Here is a 21,321-nt window from a genome sequence, read left to right on the forward strand (position 1 = left end):
TGATCCTGAGGCCTCTGTCCTCAGCACAGGCCCTTTCCACTGCACATGTGCTAAGCACAGGACTGTCCGTGGCCTCCTTTTCCATGGAGTCCATGTTAACCTCAAGAAAGAGGGAGATAAAGACAGATTTTTAAATTCTTTCTTCTTACTTTGCATTACATCCTCATGTATGTGAAAAATCCAGCTATTATGTAAGTCTCCTAGAAGGAGATAATCTGTTGAACAGCCGGTTCTGCATGTGCTGAGCACTAGCCTGGCGTCCCCTTCCCTGGGGCTAACGGATCAGTGCCCTTGCTTGCATTCTCCCATTAGGTAACAGCTTCAAAAATGGGGCTGTTTAGGCCTTTCCTGCCCGAGCACATGGCCATCGCTGGGCTTGACAGGACAGCTCGTAATCCCATCTTGTCTTTTGATTCTGGTTCCTGACCCCTGGCTTTCAGGTTTTACTCCTGACCTGAACCTAACTCAGGATTTCTTGCTTCAGTTACTGTTCTGTGGTTTTCATTAGCCACCTTGACTCTTACGGTGATCAGCTGAATGCGGAATTTAGCAAGCAGTGGTCAGTACAGAAAATACCTGTGAAAGATGGGGAAAACCAAATGTATGTTTACTGGCAGAGTAGAAAGAAGAGATGAGTACCAACATCATCAAGAGCAATAAATTCTTGCCAGCACAAAGAGATGGTGTGGACAAATAATAAGAAATGGGTCACAGCAGCTGTATTTCCTTTCAGGGATGTGGGAGTAAAGGAAGTCAAGAGGATAAAATTATAGTAATCAAAATAGGAGACATTTAGGGCCCATAGAAGCATATTTTAGAGTCATGAAAGGAATAAGAAACCTAGATTTTATAGGTGTTGTATCACAGGAAAGATTATGGTATTATCAAACATACTAAGAATGTGGGGGAAGGTCATTGACTATACCTGCTTTCCATCAACTTTTGCTCAAAACTTTGCTTCTACTTGCCATGAGTTACTTTGTGTTTATCTCAGAGAAGCTGAAAAAAATGTTGACAGAATATGATTGAAAGTCAAAGAAAATAGGAATGAGCAAAAAAACCCAGATCACTCAGAGCAATCAGTGAGCACAGTAGGCCTATGCTGATCTAGAAATCCTGAAGCAGATGACTCCTACACTGTGTAGGATAAGACTTAATCCAAAGCTACCTACAAATTTCCTCTCCTCCAATCTCCATTTCTTTGCCCACACAGCACTAAGGTCAACCACTTACCATAATCTCCTAAATAATCAATTCCCAACCTCTTTTGGAAGGTTTCCCAGTAACTCCACCTCCTCCTAAGGTGTCTTTGCCAGCTCTTCCCCTTATCTTCTGCATAAATGCATGACAGCAAACCTCTTCTTCCTGGACATGTTAGCCCTAGCTTTCACTTTGAAATACTGAACCACTTAAGAAGGCAGTCCTCTAAAGGCTTTGTATTTAGGAACTGCATGGCTCCCCTTGTTTGGATTTTTTCAGGAAACCTGGCTTCTGGTACAACTGATCTATTTCTCAGCTACGTCTTTTGATTGCATCTGGGATATGTCAGCATTGGTAGAGGTAGTTTAGCAATGTCTAAGAGGAGAAAATTTGCACTGGTGACAGAACTATTTGCACCATATTCTACATAAGTTAACATGTATTATGTATAGCTAATATTTTCCACTTCCTTCTCTTTAATATTTAAAATGTCTCTGTAGTACAACTCTGCTTTGGTTTCCTTATCCTGCCTATGTTTGGTAACATCTGGAATAAACCATGGTCCTCTCAGCCTTTTACCTTGTCTGGAGGATGCAGCAGTCAATGCTGTACCTATCTCTTATGTTAAACTTTCCTCCCTTCAAACTCTTTTCTAACTCTCCCCAGCTGCAACCAGGTTAGTGGGGGAGGAAAACCCATCACTGTCAAACACAGAAAATACTTAATGAAAACAAATAAGGTTGCTAAGGAACAGTAAAAATAAACTCAAACCTGCAAAATCCAGAAAATATAAGGGAGTTCATACGCTCCTCTCAAACATATAGCTCATTCCCCTGTGCTTACTCTGTCATTATGTTCCCACAGAGCTATGGCTGGGATTACCCTTGCCCAGGACTGATTCCCAAAAGCATCGGCATCACAAGAAGCTTGCACACAGTGCTGCTCTGCAGTATCTACCTGGCTCTCTCCCTACATTTTTTAAATTGTGCCACACAAAAAGAGTCAAGTAAATTCATAGTACAGGTAAACTATGAATTCTGTGTATATAATTAATGATATTACCTTTCATTATGGCAGCCTAGGTAACAGTAGCAATAAAGATGCCAGTAGCACAGGTTGGCAATATAAGTATACAAATAGTGCAGGTTTGACCACTGATTTGCAACAGCCCCTCCATTTTACTGCACAGGCACAGCCTCAGGAGCCACACTCTGCCTACAAGGATTCTCCTCCTTGGAGCAAACTCATTCCTGGGCTCGAGGCCCTAACAAAAGTTAGCTCCAGTGTGTTGGGAGGTAAGAGGATGAAAGTCAAAAGGAAAGGAGTGAACGCGCCAGTCCCACCTTGCCCACACCACATGCACCCAGCAGCATGGCAGGCTCTGGAAGAAAGGGGCAATTCAGGCAACTCGAGCCCCTTTCATCAGCCACACTTTGAGCGCAGCAGGTTCTGTTCCCCAGCTACATTGCAGCACCTGACAAATTTCCTCACACTTTAAGACTGAGAAATAAGAGCATACCACTAAAAGGTGTTATATTTAGCCCTACTATCTCCATTCACCTTGAGTTAAATCAGATACTTAAAGTGTAGCAATCAGCTCCGATACAGAGGTGTGGTTGTACATGCTGTACGTTTGAAATAGTATTAGCCACCGCTCCTGTGGCTTAATCATTGCTTCACAGCAAGGTTGAAACTGCCCCGAAAGAAAGGTGATGAGCTCTGCTGCTAATCTGTCTTTATTCTATTTTCTCACATAGGAACAAAACAAGCATTTTCACTTACTTCCCACTTAGTTTGCACCAAAGTGGCACTGCTTTGATGAATAATTTATTAGAAACAGAGCAAATTCTAATCTCTACTAACAACATAACTTGAAAGTGATTAGTATGAAAAAGCATAGCCTAAATATCCCTATAACCCTATATCCAGGAGACTTTCCTCTTGCCTCACATAGCTAATATTTTTTGTACTGGTAAAATACAGTCATACGATGGACAACATACAAGAATAAAAAGGTATTCAACAAAAAGCAGACATAGGTGTGGGACACCAGGTGCCTCAGGGTCCATCTCGGGTCAGCAAAAGACCAGACAGAAGACCCTGCAAAGGGTGAGTTAGTGTACCTGGGTCCTCCGGTGAGCGACTGCCTGCGCTCAGGGGTTCTGCATGTCTCTTGAGCTGGCAATATCCACAGGAGCAGGAGTCTCGGCTGTGTGCCGGTACAGCCCTCACCTGTCTGAGCCTCCTCTCTATGAGGAACAAACCATCAGCACTGAACGAAATCAAACCCAGGATGCAACAGCCTATCTCTGAGGGTTGCTATCAAATAAATAAGTCTCACTTTTTGCATGAAGATATGACAGGATGTTGATTCAGATTATTTCCATGACAATCAGGTTTTAATGACCAAACCAAGCACCAAAGCTAGCTTCCAAACTAGGAAGAATATTATTGACCAGAAGTTCTTAAAAGACAGTATGTCTTCTAAAGCTATTACCAAACACAGCTTTCAGTCAAAAGTGAAGCAACTTGTATTTTGTAAAGATAGTGGGAAATGCAAATAAGTAATTTATGCAATTAACAATTTCTCAAGCACGTGGTTATAGACTGGAAAAGAGGAACGGTGTGCCATTTATTTTGCATAATGATGCAAAATATTTTTAGATAATAATTTGAAGACAAATATACCTGTTTGTATTAACTATATCCTCAAAAGGCTAAATCCTTGAGGCCCCTTGGTTGTCACACTGCCAATTTTATCAAACTAGCATAGCAAGAACAACATTGTGGCATTTACACAGCCACAATTACAACTCAGCTCTCACATAAGGAGAGCAAACCTGCCCAACAGCTTCCATCTAGGATGCAGGAGAAAAGTGAAAACAACGATCTACCTAAGGATTGAATACACTTTGAGAAAACTAACAAGAAAAGATGAAGTATTAAAAATGTATAAACTGTGTTCAGGATATACACTTTCATCATAATTATGTTGCAAGCATAGAGTAATAGCTTCCAAAGAGATTAGCAGAAAAAAGTTATTTTATGTTCCAAAATATAGAACACAACACAGAACTCTGAAACTGGTTTCCCCTTTAGCTGTGTCTTTAACTGACTCTTCACTAACTCACTTAATCACATTGACTCCTGGGTTTAAACTTAGGAGGGAAGCAGATTTCAAATCCAGGCAAGAAGAAAAAGACTTGTATCTTTCAGAGTTTCTTCATATTCTATAAAAAGGACCATGGTATACTTAGATTAGTAAAAAGACTAAGTTACTTTTGTCCCTTCCATTCTAGGCACAAATCAAGCACTAAAGATTGAATTTCAAACAGTAAAGGTTTCATTTATGCCCAAAGCAAACATTAGCTGCTTTGCTACCATAGCGATGAACATAGTAAAAACACCTTAATCACCACCGATTCTGCAAGAGTAAAGTAGGGCTTGGTGCAATAGCTGAAAACAGAGTCTGGCTTCTGACACAGGCACATATATTTTAAGAGCTCACACTTAAAAAAATGTTTTACAGTTTGAGTTTTGCAGTTGTGCAAAAACAGAAATACATAAACAATAAATGAATCCCAAAGTCATGTTACTTAAATTATGCATATACACTACTTTGGTCCTGGACAGAATTTTTAAGATGAGTTGATTGATCAAGGTTTCCAACCTAACAGCCATAAAGCTGTTTGGGAAATGAGTCACCTGCTTGACTAGCATATGTTTGCTAATATCAACAGAATAAATATTCGGCTTTGGAAAATTAAGTGAGTTATATCATGTTACTTCTTTAAATAACCAAGTTCCAAGTTCTACTTTAGAGCTCAATATTCCTACATTCACTTTCAAATGACAAGTTATTAAAATTTCTTTTTTTTCTATAAAACTAAAGCTAGTTGCAGCTGAATCTTCCATGTCTGACGCATGCATATTACAGCATATATACTAAATTTGAAGGTATGAAGAGCTTTCAGAGCTGTTCCAGACTATCAAGCTGATTTTGTCTTCTTCGGACTAATGCCAGCATCTTCTTCAACTGACTTCTCTGCTGGCCTCTTTTTTAACCCTTTCATTTTCCTTGTCTGTAGTTTACCAAGATCTTGCTTCTGCATGTGGATTCGACCGTAAGTTGTACCAAAGACATCATGGGAGATATTCTTCTTCTTCTTCGCCTATAAGATAAGCACAACATTAGCATTCCTGAGGAGAAAACGGCAGTAGTTCTCACTAGAGACTACATACCTGGCTTTACCACAACTACATCTACCAGTAATTAAACCTCCAAATTAAGTGCTTAAAAGCAAGGCTGCATACTTTGATTTCAGTTTAGAGATTAAGACTTCTCCCATTCTTATATGCTTTCAGAGGAGTGTTTTTATACCTGCAGATCACCACCATAGTGATGTGGCTCTAAAAATATCAGCTGACTTATACAGAAGTAAGCTTTGGTTGGTTATCATACAATAACTTCAATCACACAATATACTTCAGCTCTTGATCCTTTTACAGATCTATCTAAGATATCTAAGATATAATACTCAACCTAAGGTACCTACCTTCAGGGCTTTCGGTTGTTTTAAAGACAGCTTATAAAGGTCATCTGAAGCTAAGTGTGTTCTCCTCATAACTAGATCTAATGAAGGTCCCATCTCTTCCAGTTCAATCCTTGGTATTTTACAGCCAGATTTCTTCAGAAGCACTCTGGAAGAGACAAGCAACCAAAAATCAACATTGCCTTCTGTGATAAATCTGTATCTGTCTTCATAAAGGGCAAGTTCAATCCTATAATTGAGAAGATAATCAAAACCAAACACTACTGCTGATTATTGAGAATTAAATCTGTTCCATCACAATTTGAACGCACCCAAAATCTAACCTGGATAAGGTCACTTTTTTACTCCAGTACTCTAAAAGCTATATCATTCTGCAAATTCAGAATAACCCTCTGTGTATTATAGCTTATAGCAAAATATCCAGAGCCCTAACCCAGAAGGTTAGTATTTTTTCTTTTTTAGAATGGAACTGTATTAGGTAAAAATCATTTTATTGTAAGAGAAATTATAAAATAGCATGGAAAACAAGCTGTGAATGCTCACAGCCTGCAAAAGAAAAGCTATGAGCCACTAGAGTGAAAACCACTGATTGATGATCACAGATATTGCCTTGTCCTGTCTTTTCCTGTTTGTTCATTTGTATCTCTGGCTACAGCCCATTACCTGTTTTTCTTTGACAAACAGCTAAGCGAGGAGTGTCCCAGTCTGAGCAAACACTAGGTTTACAAAGTATAAATTCACCAAGTCAAGTTCACAATGCTTTACTAATCTGAATATGTGAAAGAGTAGTCCTCCCAGTTAGAAATGGAGTTCAACAAGGAAGGAGGCAGTAAATTTAGGGCTTGAAGTGTTTTCCTTCTGCTATATGTTATTCTGTGTTGTGCTCAAAAACCTCTAAACACTACACATTTTAAATGCAGCAAATGATTGCTCAAGGCAGTTCAATGACACAAACACAGGCTAAGTTTCAGGAAAAAGCTGACAAGCATGCCAAAAAGCAAGCAAATAGGGAAACGCATACTCACTTATAGCTTCGCATATAAATTTTCCCATCTACGGCTGTGAAATGCAGAACGTACTCTAAACCAGCCAGACGAATACTGGGTACGTTAGGACCTCTGAAGAAATCTGTGAGAATATTTAAACAGAATAAATGCTAGGTTTCTTCACTGAAAACCAAACCAATAGATGACTAACAAACTGGCTTATTTTAATAATGGATCTATACCACTGTGGTGATGTAAACTCCTCACCTAGATAGATACGAAGCAAGGCTATAAATAGATTCAGTTTTTCTAGAGCCGTCCAGTATGTTTAATAGGAACCTCACACAACAGTCACTACTTAAAACTGCAGCCCTAACAAAACACAGGAGACAGCCTCAACATTACAGGGGTTAGTTGTCTTACTGAGTTCAAACAAATTCCCTTGTGGTGAAAAAAAAATGTATTTTATTTAGTGTTTAGGCCAAGTCATGCTTAGCTAAATATAGATTATTAGTACAGAAAAAAATGATAGTTCAGATAGCTATTTTAAGACTGCATTCAACAAACTCATACCTAAGATTCTTAATCAGAGTCAGATTTGGAAGAACATAAAGAAGTTATCAAAACTCGTACACAATAAAAATTATATTTAAAAAGTACACCATTTAACTTTATCTTGACTAATCTTACCTATATTTTCTCTTATGGATTTAGGAGAAAAACAGTTTTGGTATAGCCTTTCTTTATATCTTCCCCCATGGCCAAACCAAGCAGTTTTGTTCTTTGTGTAAAGCAGCATTTGCCATTACTGCCATTAGTATTTTATCTATTTAATAAACAATACATGTCTATAAAAATAGAAGCTTAAAATTTTTGCTTAGCTTGCAGAGAGACTACTCTGAAGTAAATGTAAAACGAATATTCAGGGTCTTAAATCAGGCTATGAAAAATACTAGGCAATCAGAGAGCTTGCACTAAGCACAGCTATCTGTCCAACATACGCACAGGGTGGAGAAAGAATGTGACCTTGACTGAGGGAACAAGGTGTGCTAATAAACACAACAGAGCAATGCTGAAATACTGGAGAACTGCTAACAGATGTAAAACACATCATTCTCTTCCATTCTGTCTCATTAGCAGATTCCTCAGTTAGTGGTCTTTTCCCTTGCTACCCTTTTTTAAAAGGGTGTCAGCACTGGAATGACATCCAGAAACAAAGTCTTACTGCCAGATATTAGCTGGAGTTTAGCCAAAAATTTGCCTTGGTCAATTAAATACTCTCATTCTTCCTCCCCTCCTGGGTTGAGCTTGTAGCTAGAGGAAAAGTCACAAATATAATACTTTGTTAACTTTTTGCATACATTTTCCCTCTGACTAGATTCTCTGAGGGTATACAAGCTTATGTTTACAGCGGTTTTACTGGCAATATCACCCTTTGGTATTTTCCTGTGGCATCATACATCTTTTTACCCACAGGATGATCTCTTCCAGACAAACACAGGTGGTCAGGATTTTCGGTTTCCTGGCAATGTTCAACAGCTGAAGAAACCTTCCACTTCAGTATACCCACAGAGCCTAATTTTTTTAATGTACTCTTAATTTACAACTCTTGCTTTGGTTGGACTATAGACTTTGTTTTCCCCTTTCTTTCTATCTCTAGTTCTTTCCTCCCCTTGTTCTTAACATGTTTCTACAACATTTAATTTTTCCTGCAGAGCACCTTTATATTTCCAGACTGAATTTCTAAATTATTTTGGAATATGAATATATACACTTTGCATTAGTTCATATGCAAGGCTGGTGACACTGTGGCCTGTGAAGCTACAGTTACCACTAGAGGAGCTCAAACTCTGTTCCAGACTTCTTTCCCAATCAGTCCCCTTCATGGCCAGAAGGAACTCACAAATCTTTGAGACACACAAAAAAATCTGTGCAAGGAAGGTAAGATTAAGAACAACTTGATGTTCAATATAAAAAAATGTACAGGTATCCTTAAAGTCCATGTTTTAAAAAGCATATAAGCAAGGGAAGCAGCACCTACTCATTTTAAGATGGACGTGGAACCTGATAACAGAACTAGCAAACAGGCAGCTTTGCAAGAGATGAAATTCTCATAACTTCTTGTGCTTGTATTATAAAATGTTTCATGGGCTGCATTTAAAAGACATATAATATAAAGGATTCCCAGACCACCACCTCACTAGGCAATGAAAATGCGATGAAGATAAAGAATTGGATGTCTTTCAGGTCTCTAAAGAAAAATGCAGCTGCCGTATACATCTCCTAAACAACATGTTACACCTCACAATATAAGTGGACTAAAGGGTTTGGTTGCCATGAAAATACTTACTCACTCTTGTCCTCCATCCCTTGCCTTTAATTCTACAAGGAAAATGTTGTAAGATGATATTCCAAACATATAAACCCTTCTGCTAGTACAAAAGCAAATGAAAGCTTGGTTTTTCAGCAGTACAGTCAACTTAATGCTGCTTTGGCAACAAGAAGCTGTTAGGTAGCTAATTTTCTCTCTGAAATCTCAACAGTGCTGCTACAGTAACAAAGTATTTATTGCTCTTAAATTTTTTCTAACTTTCTTAGCAATACAGTGGCAGCTTAAAAGCATTATCTTTTGCAGGAACAGAAAGAATCAATTCTTTTATATCAGTTGAGAGAGATTTTGAAGCAGGTCAAATTATTACCTGAATTATTTTAATTGGTGGCTGGTATCATTGAGCCTTTACACTCCCCTTAAGCTTTTCTTTTGTCTATTGTTTTGCATCTAGGTATTTCATAGAAATCAAAAGAACATTAAGACCTGGAGTACTTGGAGTACATTCAACAAGAAAAAATGGATGTTGATTTGAGCACATCTGACTGCAGACATTCATTAAAGGCAAATTAATAGGAGGAGAGAGGACAGATGAACAACAAGAGAAACAGAACAGGAAAGACCAATTAGTCATTCGGCAACTAACAATGCAACTGTCCTCCATTTAAGGCATCAAGCTGTTCTGCAGAAACCTCAACTGTATGAGCATACCTGGATGCCAATCACCAGAAGTGCACGGATATCTTAACAGATAAACTGATATGCTTTAGAAAATAATGCACAAGCTTTCTGCAATGTAAATATCCATTTACACTGACACAAACATGCAGTATTAAAACTCATGCATCTTCACATTCAATATTCACCACCTCAAAAGATCTACAAGTAGTTATTAGCCTTTTATCTCTACTAAGAACTAGTCAGATGTATTAACAGGTTGCAAATTTTCTCCCTGCTTTCTTCCTTTCTAGTTTCATTCCAGATGAATCCATATCTCTAGGAAATTGCAGTAGTGAGGAAAATTTAATTTCTAAGGCATGTTTCTCAAGCAATCTCTGTTCGTTTGCCTAGAAAGGAGAGCCCCACCAATATTTATTTTATATGAAAGGGAGATCTAACAAAGCTGTAAGATTCTGAATTGGTGCAACTCCAGAGTGGAGCTTGTTCTTACTGTGCAGTTTCACTGTTTTATTAGAGTTAAAATAAAATAAAATAAAATAAAATATCTAGTTTCAGGAAATGTATTAAAAAGCAAAAAACCACCACCCCACTTCTAAATCCAGTGTTACTGAGCAAGACACATTTTTGCAAGTATCAGGAGATACTGTATCATATGGCTCTAAATCCCCCCAAATTATCCTAAAAAAATGAAAAAAACCCTCTCTTTTTTCAGTTCCCCAGAATTCAATGATAAACAACATGCCTTATTTTCCTTGAGATAGGAAAAAGCTTTTTGCCATTTTGTTTGTACAGCTCTGAGATTGCTTTGAAGTTTTGACATAGCTATTATCTAGCTAATTTTTATTGCACATGCTCATTCCAAACACTCAAATCAACAGTGTATTTGTTAGAAATGCTCAAATTTCTAACAGAAAATGCTTTCATTATTAAAACACAGGCTCAGGTTATACTGATTTGACTTCTTCTGAAAGCAAAAAAATCCACTTTCTTAACTTAATCCACTTAATTCAAAGTTAGATGCTTCAAAACTATTATTTGGTTATAAAATTGATGAACCACTGCAAGTACAGATTTCTGAAAATGTCAGAATCCCCCTCCCCCCCAACCAAAATTATGAATTTCAGTGAGCAAAGTTTCAACTTCAGAGTCTTTCAGGTCATTTTTTCCTCCTCTATTCTTTTAAGTATCAGTCATGATGATTAGTTCACTTTGACTTCATGTGACATGAAATCTACAAAAACCACTTCTTCCTTGTCTTCTTTTAGTGAACATGAGCAAACATTTATTGATGACAAACATTTCCTAATAGATCCTATGGTTACAGCTTTATACGATCCTACTGCTCAATCAATCAAAATACTGACCAATAAGAAGGCTTTTCAGTCTTCTGTATTCTTCATTTAAATCAAACATGTCACCAGCAAATATCAACATAGGTTTTGTTCCTTCAGGACATTTACTGTTCTGCAGCATAAGAATTTTAAAACAAAACAAAAATTCAGACCATGTTATGGAGCATATTATTGACTTAATGGCTGAATATCTTTTCAACATTCAATGCAGAAATACTATGATTTATAATCAATATGGACAGACACAGATACTTTTTTTTTAACTTAAATTTTTTAATTTGGAAGGATTTTGTTTGTTAGACTCTCTACCATAAAACATTGGAGATAACACCTTGCAGTGAAAACAAAAGTCAATTTGACTGCAACTACTAACAAGAAAACTATTGTTGGAAACAAACAAGTTTGTTTTACTTCTGACCGGTGAGTACACAGAGAAGGCTAAGAGAATAGTTTAGTCAATCACCTAATCATAATTTTAGTACCAACAAATACAATTACTTGACTATAATTTCCATGCTACAAACAGAATTAGGAAGATACATCCCCAAATCTGACTTCAAGGTGAAGGTTCACCTTTAGGAAAAGTAATTTATTCACTGTCCTCCCAGACTCTGCCTTCAGTTTACAAGCTGTTGTGAAAAATGAAGACCATAAGTATTACTTTTTTTGCAGTGTATAAACTTTTTTTTCATACAAAAATATGCACACATAAAATATGTTTTAGTGTAGCCAAAATAACCCTAACATGGCCATAATAAAATAATTTTTCTCTAGGTTTAAATAATCAAGATGTTAGCCCTCAATCTGAATCAAATATAGTTCCCTAGAAACTGGTATTTCAGTTTCTACAGAAGGCTACAGAAAGTTTCAGAATCATTTCACAACTTTATAAATTACTGTCCAAGTGACACTTGTTGGTTACAGTTTGGAAACACTTTACCCTGACAAAAGCACTGCTTGCCAAAAGAAACAATCCTACTGTCATCTTAATTCATCCTGGAATCAGCAAATACAATTACGTGGTGAAGAGGAGAGAAACGATCAGCCAATCCCTCTCACCACTGGGTTGTTTTCTACCAAATAAATTCTCCACAACATTTTGCTGCGTAACTGCACAAACCTTTTGGTCAGGACATGGCTACACAGAGGTGCCTCTTCTGGTGGCTGGCTCACATTCTGTTTTTTAATAGAACTTCAATTTTAAAAGTAAAGTCAGTTTATACAGGAACTTCAGAAATTTCCTATGGGCAGAATCTGACTGAGGAGCTTCATAAATATAATGCATAAAAAAAAAACATTAAATGCATTACAGATGTGTGAGGTTTTTTTTTAAGATTTAGGTTATTTCTTTAAAGAATCTGTATGCATACCACAATGTTCAAAAACAAAAAACAACCAAACAAAAAGCACAAAAATAACATTAAGGTACACAAAGCTAAATAATCCTCAAATACCACATGAAATATTTTTAAAAGACCCTTCTATTGCTTCAAAGCACAATAAACGCCAATGCACCAAAAAATCTACCAGCAGATGTCACTGAAATGCTTGTGCTGCTTCCCTTACCTTGACATCTTTTAGAGATACAAACTTCTCAATGCCTAGCTCTATCATATCTAAGACATGATAATCAAACATACGACCTGTGAAGAAAAAAAAAATTAAAAAAAAAGAAAAAGAAAAAGAAAGAAAATTCAGCCATTTAAATATTTACTGAAAGCTAGACCTTTCATCTAGTTACAAACTCAAGTGAGGTATGTTACCTATTATCAAGTTATTAGGTCGCTTCTTGTTATGAGATCCAAACAGAAACAACGAACAATCCGATTTCTTGGAAAAGAATTCCTATCAATGGGGAAAAGAAAATAAAAAACTCATGAGTTTCAGTTTGCAAGCATTTAAAATATTTGGTGAAGGTGTATGTCACAAGCATATGAGTTTAGGAGCTTTTGCTGGGAAGAGCAACTGAACTTACCAGAAAAATTTTGAGCATCTCCAGGTCCACATATACTAAAATTGACTACTGGAGCCAAGTTTCAAGTAATAGTTCATTTCTTGTCTTATTTCCTATGCTTTCACAGACCTAGTCAGGCAATATTTTCTTGTCATTTTGTCTGTAACACCCTTTCTCATAATTCCCCGTTATTTGTTTTTACATAAGGAGAAGTGGTTAAAGGTGGCTTACCTAAAGAGTAGTAAGTATTTAAGTTTGTAATGTCACATTTGAGTTACTTAGCTAAGCTTTATGCAGTATTATATAGCCTTGCCTAACCACTTCTTAACAACTGGTTAATTCCTTCAAAGGGAAGCCTAGGTATATCTGCAAATTTCTAAGATTCTCTTGCTACAGCGTAAGAGTCCTGTTACAGAGCAATCTCACATCAATTTGTTACTTGATTAAGACTAAGATGGTGCTGAAAAAAAAAATCAAGCTACTGGTGACTATCAGAGAAGATGTTTTCCCTGGAGGTGCAGATGGAGAACCTGTCAGAGTGGTGCATCAAGAGTCAACGTTACAGCAATTCCTTCTGAGGATGTCCAACTTCAAAGCCTTAGTAGGCACTGCTGCTTCTCAAGACAGTCTTCCTGCACATTAACAGTGCTTCCTGGGTACATCTGCACACACACAATTTATCTAGTACTTCCCAAAAGTACTAGAGTTTCTGTACCTGCACTTAGCAGCTGTGAAGCAGAAAAAAGTCACAGCATCTCCTCTCACCCCAACCCCCTGGGAACAGCAGCAGCTGAGAGGCTGCTGTTCATGAGAACAATTTGTCTAGCCTGCAGCTCCTCCTTTTGGGACTTCAGGAAACATTACCACTGGGAGCAATTCCAGGCTGGATGAACTGCATATACAAATCACAGTTCATCACTGAGCTTTACCACCGGTCACTGAAAAATACTGACTCTAGACGGATCAAGAATAGACCCAGAGGTCCCATGGAAACACTCACTCACACAGCTCTGTTAAAAATCATACAGTTGTTACAGAATTTGCAGATATCAAAGTGCACTGATTAATTAAAAGGTTGCAACCAACTCAAATGCCTCAAATGTATCCCACATATACTACGCATCACGTAGACTGCAATACTGCCTTTATTAAAAATGCCTCTAACCAAGAAAAGAGAAAAACAGATTCATTTGACTTTCCATGCATTTCTAGTCTCCAATTATTATTTTACTTTTTTTACACAGTTCTGAATGATCCTTTTTTTTCTTTTTTTTCCTTGGATTGTTTTCTGGTTATGAAAATTTAAGTTCCCTGTAGGACCCCTTTCAAAATATCAGAACAATTTTAGGCGCCATGTTTTTCCAGAAATTATCAGAAGATCTTATCAGTGGTCACCTAATGGTCAATTGGTTCCTATATGTTTATAAGTCATTCAACCATGTGATTGTAAGGGGTTTAGTTTCACCAGATAACACTGCAAATCTTGCCTTGATAACCACAATAATTTTCCATTCCAGCAGAGTGTTCTACAAGATGGTTATATTACTGCGCTTCATGCTGAGAAGCAAACAGAAACACCTCAGCATCAATATCTGATGCAGATTAAGTATCCTTACACATCAGCACACCTATGCTTCACCTATGATTCTTTTCTGTTCCTAGCACATTAAAATTGCTTTAACTCCACTGACCAGACAACTCCATCAATTCTTTGGCACTCACTGTCAGCTGCCTTCACTTTTTAAGATCTGTATCATTAAGGCTCACTAGCTATTTCTCCCCTCCTCTTCCTTTCTATTTAGAGAATTTTTGTAAGGGGATGTAGCTCAGTGGAAGAGCGCCTGCTTCGCATGCAGGAGGTCCTGGGTTCAGTCCCCAGCATCTCCAGGGTGGGCTTTTCTCCTTTATCTCCACTCCTCCCCAACAGGGACCAGGAGGCTTTGCTCCTGCCCAGAAAGTGCAGGCTTGCCCCCTGACAGCAATGTTTTGGGGGGTTAGGTTTAGCTCAGTTGGTTAGAACGTGGTGCTAATAATGCTAAGGTCACGGGTTTGATTCCCATATGGGCCACTCGCTTGAGGGTTGGACTAGATGATCTCCAGAGGTCCCTTCCAACTTTACCAATTCTATGATTCTATTTTCATAATAGTTTTAAGACAGGAGACTGCATTTTTGCTTAAGTGTGTATGTGATTTCTTTTTGCATACACAGATTTATAACAACCTACTGCAATACTCTAAAATTCCCAACTTTAGTGTGCATTTTCAGTAAACTGTTTCAACAAATGCCTCACACTTTGAAAAGCTCTTATTTTCCATGTGCAAGTCAGTAGTGGCACACAGCAAACGTTACCAAATCATGATCAGTGGAAATGAAACAGCTTATTCTGGGATAATTCACTTTACTTTGCTGTAAAATCATAACTGTACATCACTATCTCTTTTCTTTTGTTTTGCTGAAGGAAATACATATACTACATTTACGACTTAAAGACCATATTCCACAAGTTAAAGTAATGCTTTTATGAAACTGAGATGCTGTGCTCTTGGGATTAACTCCTCTATTTTTTGCCTTCCTGCTCATAAATAAACTCACCCTTAAAGCACCGGATCAAGACCAAATCCAGACAGAGGCATATCACTAAATGGATGTTCAAAAGAAAAACCCTCCAGGCCTCTGAAGAGCCACTTTTCCAACCTCACTGCAGGCCAAATATATGTATTTAACTGAAATTGTTCATTTTTCCGACAGTTCTTGTTTGAGCGCTGCAATAGAACACACAGCTACAATCTTGTACTCGCACTGCTGATACATGCGTTGGCATGTGGTACTCCGCTATGATACTATTCAAACATGGCCAAGAGTCACAGAAAGCAATGACTCCTTCATTTAAGTACTTTAACCTATATATTCACCAAACTGAAAAGGAGCTGTTCATATCATATGGCATTTTAAAGGACTGACTGTTAGAAAAGCAAAATAAAATCCTTTATTCTTCCTTTCATATCAAGCACTATTACAGTGCTACATAATCCTAAATCTGTCAGTTTATGGAAACATGCATTTAAGGTTAAAAAAAAAAAAAAAAAAAAAAGTCATAGCATGAGGATTCTGTCCTACAGTCACTGGAAAAAAAATGCCTACTGACACTTACCTTCAGCTTATCCAGATTTCCTATAAACTTTTTCTCAGCTTATTCCTCACAGAAAAATTAAAAATTATCCTCCCATTAAGTTCTTCATGACTTTATAGCTGCGAAATCTCATAAGTGACCATATGGATTATACTTACCAACGATGTTTGATCCTCAAAAGGTCTAGTAATATTTTTCCTGAGAGGGGAAAAAAAGAAGGAATAAAAACCCAGATAAGAACACATTTTTCTTCTTTTATGACTCCCAGTTCTCTAATAACAAGATTCTGCATTCTACTGGAAGCTCCATCATTAGAAATTTAGTTTTATTTCAAACTCCAACCCATGTTAATTCAGTCAGGTTTTGCCGAGCGCTGCCTTTGCCCTTTTTAAGTACTTTTCTTCAGATTTCCTGTCTCCTGACTTCCAAAACAACCATTGGTGATGTTAGAAAAAAACTGCCTTTGCTTGTTCATCCAAAACATATTTAATTTAGATATTACACTTGTGTTTGTACAGACTAGGCTCCCACTCTGAGCAAGACATAGCTATCATCATAATCGGTAACTCGAGTTCGTAAGAATCAGGAAGAATAACTTCATCCTACTTAGCTGACACAGAATCTCACTAGCTGTTTGCACAGATCAGAATTAGGGAAATTGACTGTTGGAGTTTGCTGAATTCTGTTCTATAGCACTTGACAAAGAACCAGACTCAATCCAACATTAATCACTTGCAGCTTGTTTCCAGCCTACTGAAACTGAGGATGAATTTCAGTCATCTTCTGCAGCCCTTTCCATTTTTTTCAATGGTGGTAGCTTGCATCTCTAATCATACTTTGAAATTATTGAATGCCATTTGTCAGAAGACTCAAAGGTGTCAAAATGCAACCACTTACTTCTTATATAGTACCGCAAAGGGCTTCTTCACAGCATACTGCAAAACACACAACCAAAGTTAAACACGTATTATCTCTCGTACCTCTAAAACCCTACAATTTAGAAGATCACTTTAAATAAAATAATTGTTTGTGCAATCTAGACTAGAAAAGAAGTCTGCTCAAAAGACCTGTTCACAATAAAACCTTCCAAGTATAACAATAACCTTGGTTCTCAATTAATTGCAAAGGGAGTTATTTCTAAAAACTAAGAACTAATTAAGTAACTAAAAAACAACTGAAATCAAAGCCATGTAATAGAATCCTTTTATTTCTAGGGATATGAGGAAAAATAGAGACTGAACAATCATCTGATTTTCAATCAGCATAAAATGGGAAGAAAACAACAAAGCAAGGAGAGAAAATAGGGTAAGAACAGCTGCAGTATTTTCAGTTACAGAGTTAGGAGACGGGATGTAGGCAGTGGATTGGCAAACCTAATTTGGAGAGAGGCTGAAAGCGCTACATAAATACACAGAAGCAGTGTACAGGACCCTGGCATACAATTTCAGCTATATGATTCAGCCCCAATTCTGTATCTCCTGTTTTCAAATTGGCTGGAAACACTTTATATACTGCACAACCATATTAATAAAGGGAACAAGCTCAAAACTTTTGGCAAAGAGGAAACAGGAAAAAAAAATCACCACCCAAGAGTAGGCAATGATACATTTTAGAGTATCAATCACAATTAGAAATTTGGGGGGTAGGGAGAGTACGAAAATATTGATCTTGCAGCAGACAACAGATAAACTGTAAGAAGGAAGAGAAAGTACCCCTGGTGCAGTGCAACAGGTTATAACTAAAGGCTGCACACATATATCCAACAAACTTACAATGTCTTTAAGCACTTCAGTCACTGTTAAGTTTGCATTTCCTCCTTTTATAAGCATAGCATTTTTCGTATTTTCTGTGAGTTTGGGTTCTCTCTTCTCAAGAAACCTTTTTGCTCTCTTAGTTTTAGGCTTTCTGTAATGATAAATTACCAAAAAAATCTAGTATTAGTAACAGCATCCGACACTGCACAGAACAAAGATCTGAACAAACTGTGTTTAAGCAGCATGACTCTGATTCAAACTAATCCCAATCTGCAGAACTACAACCAGTGCTAAAAGTCCCTCCTGAGATCAATGCATTTCACTAACACACCTCTTCTACTCTTTCCCCCCAAACTAGTAAAGGTAGTTTTACAGTCTTGGCCTTTTCAGTTTCTGCCAATTTAGATTTTAAGATGTAGCATATTTCCACACACTACTAAAAGGCTGAAAGCTTTCTTTCACATCAGCCCCTTCCAAGTCAGAAGCTGACAAGTGAGATCAAAATGAAGCTCCTTGAAGACCATTAGTGGCATCCAAAAGAAAAGCAGCAAAAGTGCTTAAACCTTGCATATCTGTTGACATGAACCAGACACAAGTACCACGTGTTATTCTAGGTGATGTAAACTAGGCAGTATAAAGTGGTTATACACTATAACCACTTCTCCTGTAATCTCATGTTATAGCAAAGGAAAAAAAAAGATTTAAGTTTAGCAGCATTTAGCATGGGCATACATATACAAATACAATGCAAAGTAGTAACCACATGGCTTTAGAATCACGTTTCTTCACTGGATAAATATAAAGCTTTTCATATTTCCTCCATGAAGCAGAATAATTACGTTTCTCTTTCTTTTTTAAACCCAGGTACTTCAAACTATAGGTGAAAAAAAATCAAGTTCTTCCAGGTGAAGAGAAACACTCATAACTCACTACTAAATAAAGTGATCACCACAGTTCCTTTAAGTTACCACGGGGGTAAGTGCAGTCTTGCCAGGTAAACAGATGAGGGGCGTTTGGTTCTCCTCCTTCGTGCACGTTTTCCCCGTGCCTTTCCCCCCTGCCAACCTCCGCCTCGCTTCGTTTTCCCCATTCCCCTCCCCGCCCTCGCCAGAGCCGCACTCTTCGCCCCCGTCTTAAAGCGACCCGCTGTTTAACGCGCCCGTGCGGCGCTCCCGAGAGCGAGGGGAAGCCGCGCGGCCCCTTCCCGGCGCTCCGCCCGGCCCAGCTCGGCTCGCCCCGGCCCTGGCCAGCAGCCCCGTGGCCGCCCGCCCCGCGCGAGGCCGCGGCGGTCTAACGGCCGCGCACCGCCCCACTCACACCACGCGGTCCAGCGCGTCCATGGCCGCCGCTGCCGTCGCGGGAGCGCCTCCCGTGACGTCACGCCCGCCAGGCGGCGCCGGGGTGGCGGCGAGCATGCGCGGACGGGGCGGGGCCGGGCCGGGCCGCGAGCACGCGCTTCGGAACGGGAGCACGCGCTTCGGAACGCGAGCTCCCGCCGCGTTCGCGCCTCGGGGGAGCCCGGCGCGACTTCACACGGCCTCGCGCGTAACACGGACCAAATGCGACGGCTTTATTTGTCTGAAACGCCCAACGTTTGCCAGCGTCACTTTTAAACTGTTGCCTGGCCCCTAGCTAAAAAGGTTCAGGGCTACTTTAAAGGCTGCAGACCTTTACTAAGTTGTTCAAATGGTTATATTGCATTTGCACAATCTTCTGATTGCAGGTTGAAAATCCTTGGTATCAGATACCCAAAACACATAAAATCGGAAGAGCTATAGCTCCCCCCCCCCCCAAAAAAAAAAAATCCCTATTTGCCCAATCTTCCTGTAAGCTAAACAGATCTCAGCCTGTTTCTTTTAAGTCCAGTTGTCTCTGAATCTTCCCCAAAGGGATTTTTTCATCTTGTATTTAAGTACTAAGACAGGAAATGGATGCTCTTCTCAGTAGACTTAATGCCATATACACTGATAATTATCACAACGCACACAGTACTTAACACCATCTACAGCAAGTAGCTGTTGTGATGGTACATCTACAGACAAGGACATGAACAATATAAAAGAAACAGACAAGGATGATTATTGCAGCAGCTCTACATCCAGCTATCATCCTCATACTACACCCTTTTCATTCTAAATCAAAAAAGGAAAAAAAAACCTCTTTAACTACACTTGAAACAACTGATTTTTTTTTTCTGGTGAAACAAGTAAAGCAGTAGAATTTGGTATCAGCAGCGGTGGATTCATAGCGCCTGCTTTCTGGAAGAAAGGCTGAAAATTTGGGTAAAAAGCAAGTATGACTGCAGCAGTTAGAAATAATAAAACCAAGTTTTCAAACATTTAAACATTATTATGAAGATGCTCATAGTTTAGCATGTACAAAAATGTTTAAAGAGATCAAATACAGATTTCTCAGATAAACTATAACAGCTATATACAACTGAGAAAAAAGGTTGCAAAAAGATCAGAAATCAATTCTGGTAGAATACTCCCCACATGTAATTAAAAAAGACATATATATATGTGTGTGTGTGTGTGTGTATATATATATATATATATATATATATACACACACACACACCTATGTGGTGACAGATTTTGTAATTGGTAACACAGTGTAAGGAGGAGTTGCTATGCTGCCATGTTGACAGAGTAAATCCATGGAAGCACCTCTGCTCTCAGCAGTGTTAAGACACAACCACAAAACACTGTTCTCAGCACCCTCAGTCTCCCCATTGCAGACAAAAGCTTGTTACACCAGCTCATACTCCCAAGATCATTATTTCCAGTTACAATACTGTAATACTACTCTATAAGCAATACAGAAATAAAGTTTGAATAATGCTTTTAAAATTCCACACCTCAATCTGAATCCAGTGTGAAGGTTCAGAGATCTCCCTGAAACCTACTGTGCAGACACTTCCATGGAGTATCTATGCCCAGGCTGGAGGGCATCCAAAGCACCTTCCCTCTTCCTCCTCACTTTTTCCCTCCCTGCCCCCAGTGATCAGCTGTTTCTACACAGAAAAATGGAATAAGGGGATTGATGTTTTGAAACTGATGTACCATTTTAATGACTTACCTTTACTGATCCTGTCCTGTGTACAATGTTGGTGATGTCTCCTGTGATCTTTACTAATTAAAGTGTTAAATAATCATCACATTCATTGCACACTGTTGCAACTAAAGGGGGAAAGGAAGAAGGGTCAGGAAGAAGTCATTTTATGTTTAAAAACTTTTTTTTTTAAAAAAAAAAATCTTATGACTCTACTATGTATTAAACTTTTATATTATTTTTACATATATTATATATATATATTAATATGAAAATATAATGGCAATATAAAAAATGAACTATGTAATATCAATGAACAGACTAGGT

The 21,321-nt window shown here is 38.3% G+C and overlaps 1 protein-coding gene and 1 non-coding gene across 3 annotated transcripts; one reads left to right on the plus strand and one right to left on the minus strand.

Annotated features, from left to right (window-relative positions):
* Nucleotides 1–4,525: 4,525 nt before the first annotated feature.
* Nucleotides 4,526–21,078, minus strand: RPF2 (ribosome production factor 2 homolog). Of its 2 annotated transcripts, none has more exons than XM_062572646.1 (10): nt 21,022–21,078; nt 17,959–18,091; nt 17,084–17,121; nt 16,345–16,384; nt 12,865–12,946; nt 12,668–12,744; nt 11,114–11,213; nt 6,779–6,881; nt 5,757–5,901; nt 4,526–5,372 (listed from the first exon to the last, which is right to left on the minus strand). In XM_062572646.1, the coding sequence occupies exons 2-10, from the start codon at nt 18,013–18,015 to the stop codon at nt 5,190–5,192; spliced, it is 825 nt and encodes a 274-aa protein (XP_062428630.1). In that variant the 5' UTR covers nt 18,016–18,091; nt 21,022–21,078; the 3' UTR covers nt 4,526–5,189. The 2 variants fall into 2 exon arrangements, with proteins under 2 accessions (XP_062428630.1, XP_062428629.1); XM_062572645.1 differs by lacking the exon at nt 21,022–21,078 and adding an exon at nt 19,258–19,310.
* On the plus strand, nt 14,871–14,942 carry TRNAA-CGC (transfer RNA alanine (anticodon CGC)). The gene has a single exon. It is a non-coding gene; the product is annotated as a tRNA-Ala (tRNA).
* Nucleotides 21,079–21,321: the final 243 nt, after the last annotated feature.

Source organism: Rhea pennata, chromosome 3 (genome assembly GCF_028389875.1).
Source record: "Rhea pennata isolate bPtePen1 chromosome 3, bPtePen1.pri, whole genome shotgun sequence".
Lineage (NCBI taxonomy): Eukaryota > Metazoa > Chordata > Aves > Rheiformes > Rheidae > Rhea > Rhea pennata.

What these genes read in the sequence shown, in the direction of transcription:
- RPF2 (XM_062572645.1), bottom strand. Translation starts at nt 19,280, where the DNA reads ATGGACGCGCTGGACCGCGTGGT. An exon ending in ACCTAATAACTTGATAATAG is followed by an intron (nt 12,745 to 12,864) that starts GTAACATACCTC and finishes TTTTCTTCACAG; the next exon opens with GTCGTATGTTTGATTATCAT. An exon ending in ATTTATATGCGAAGCTATAA is followed by an intron (nt 5,902 to 6,778) that starts GTGAGTATGCGT and finishes TGTCTCTTCCAG; the next exon opens with AGTGCTTCTGAAGAAATCTG.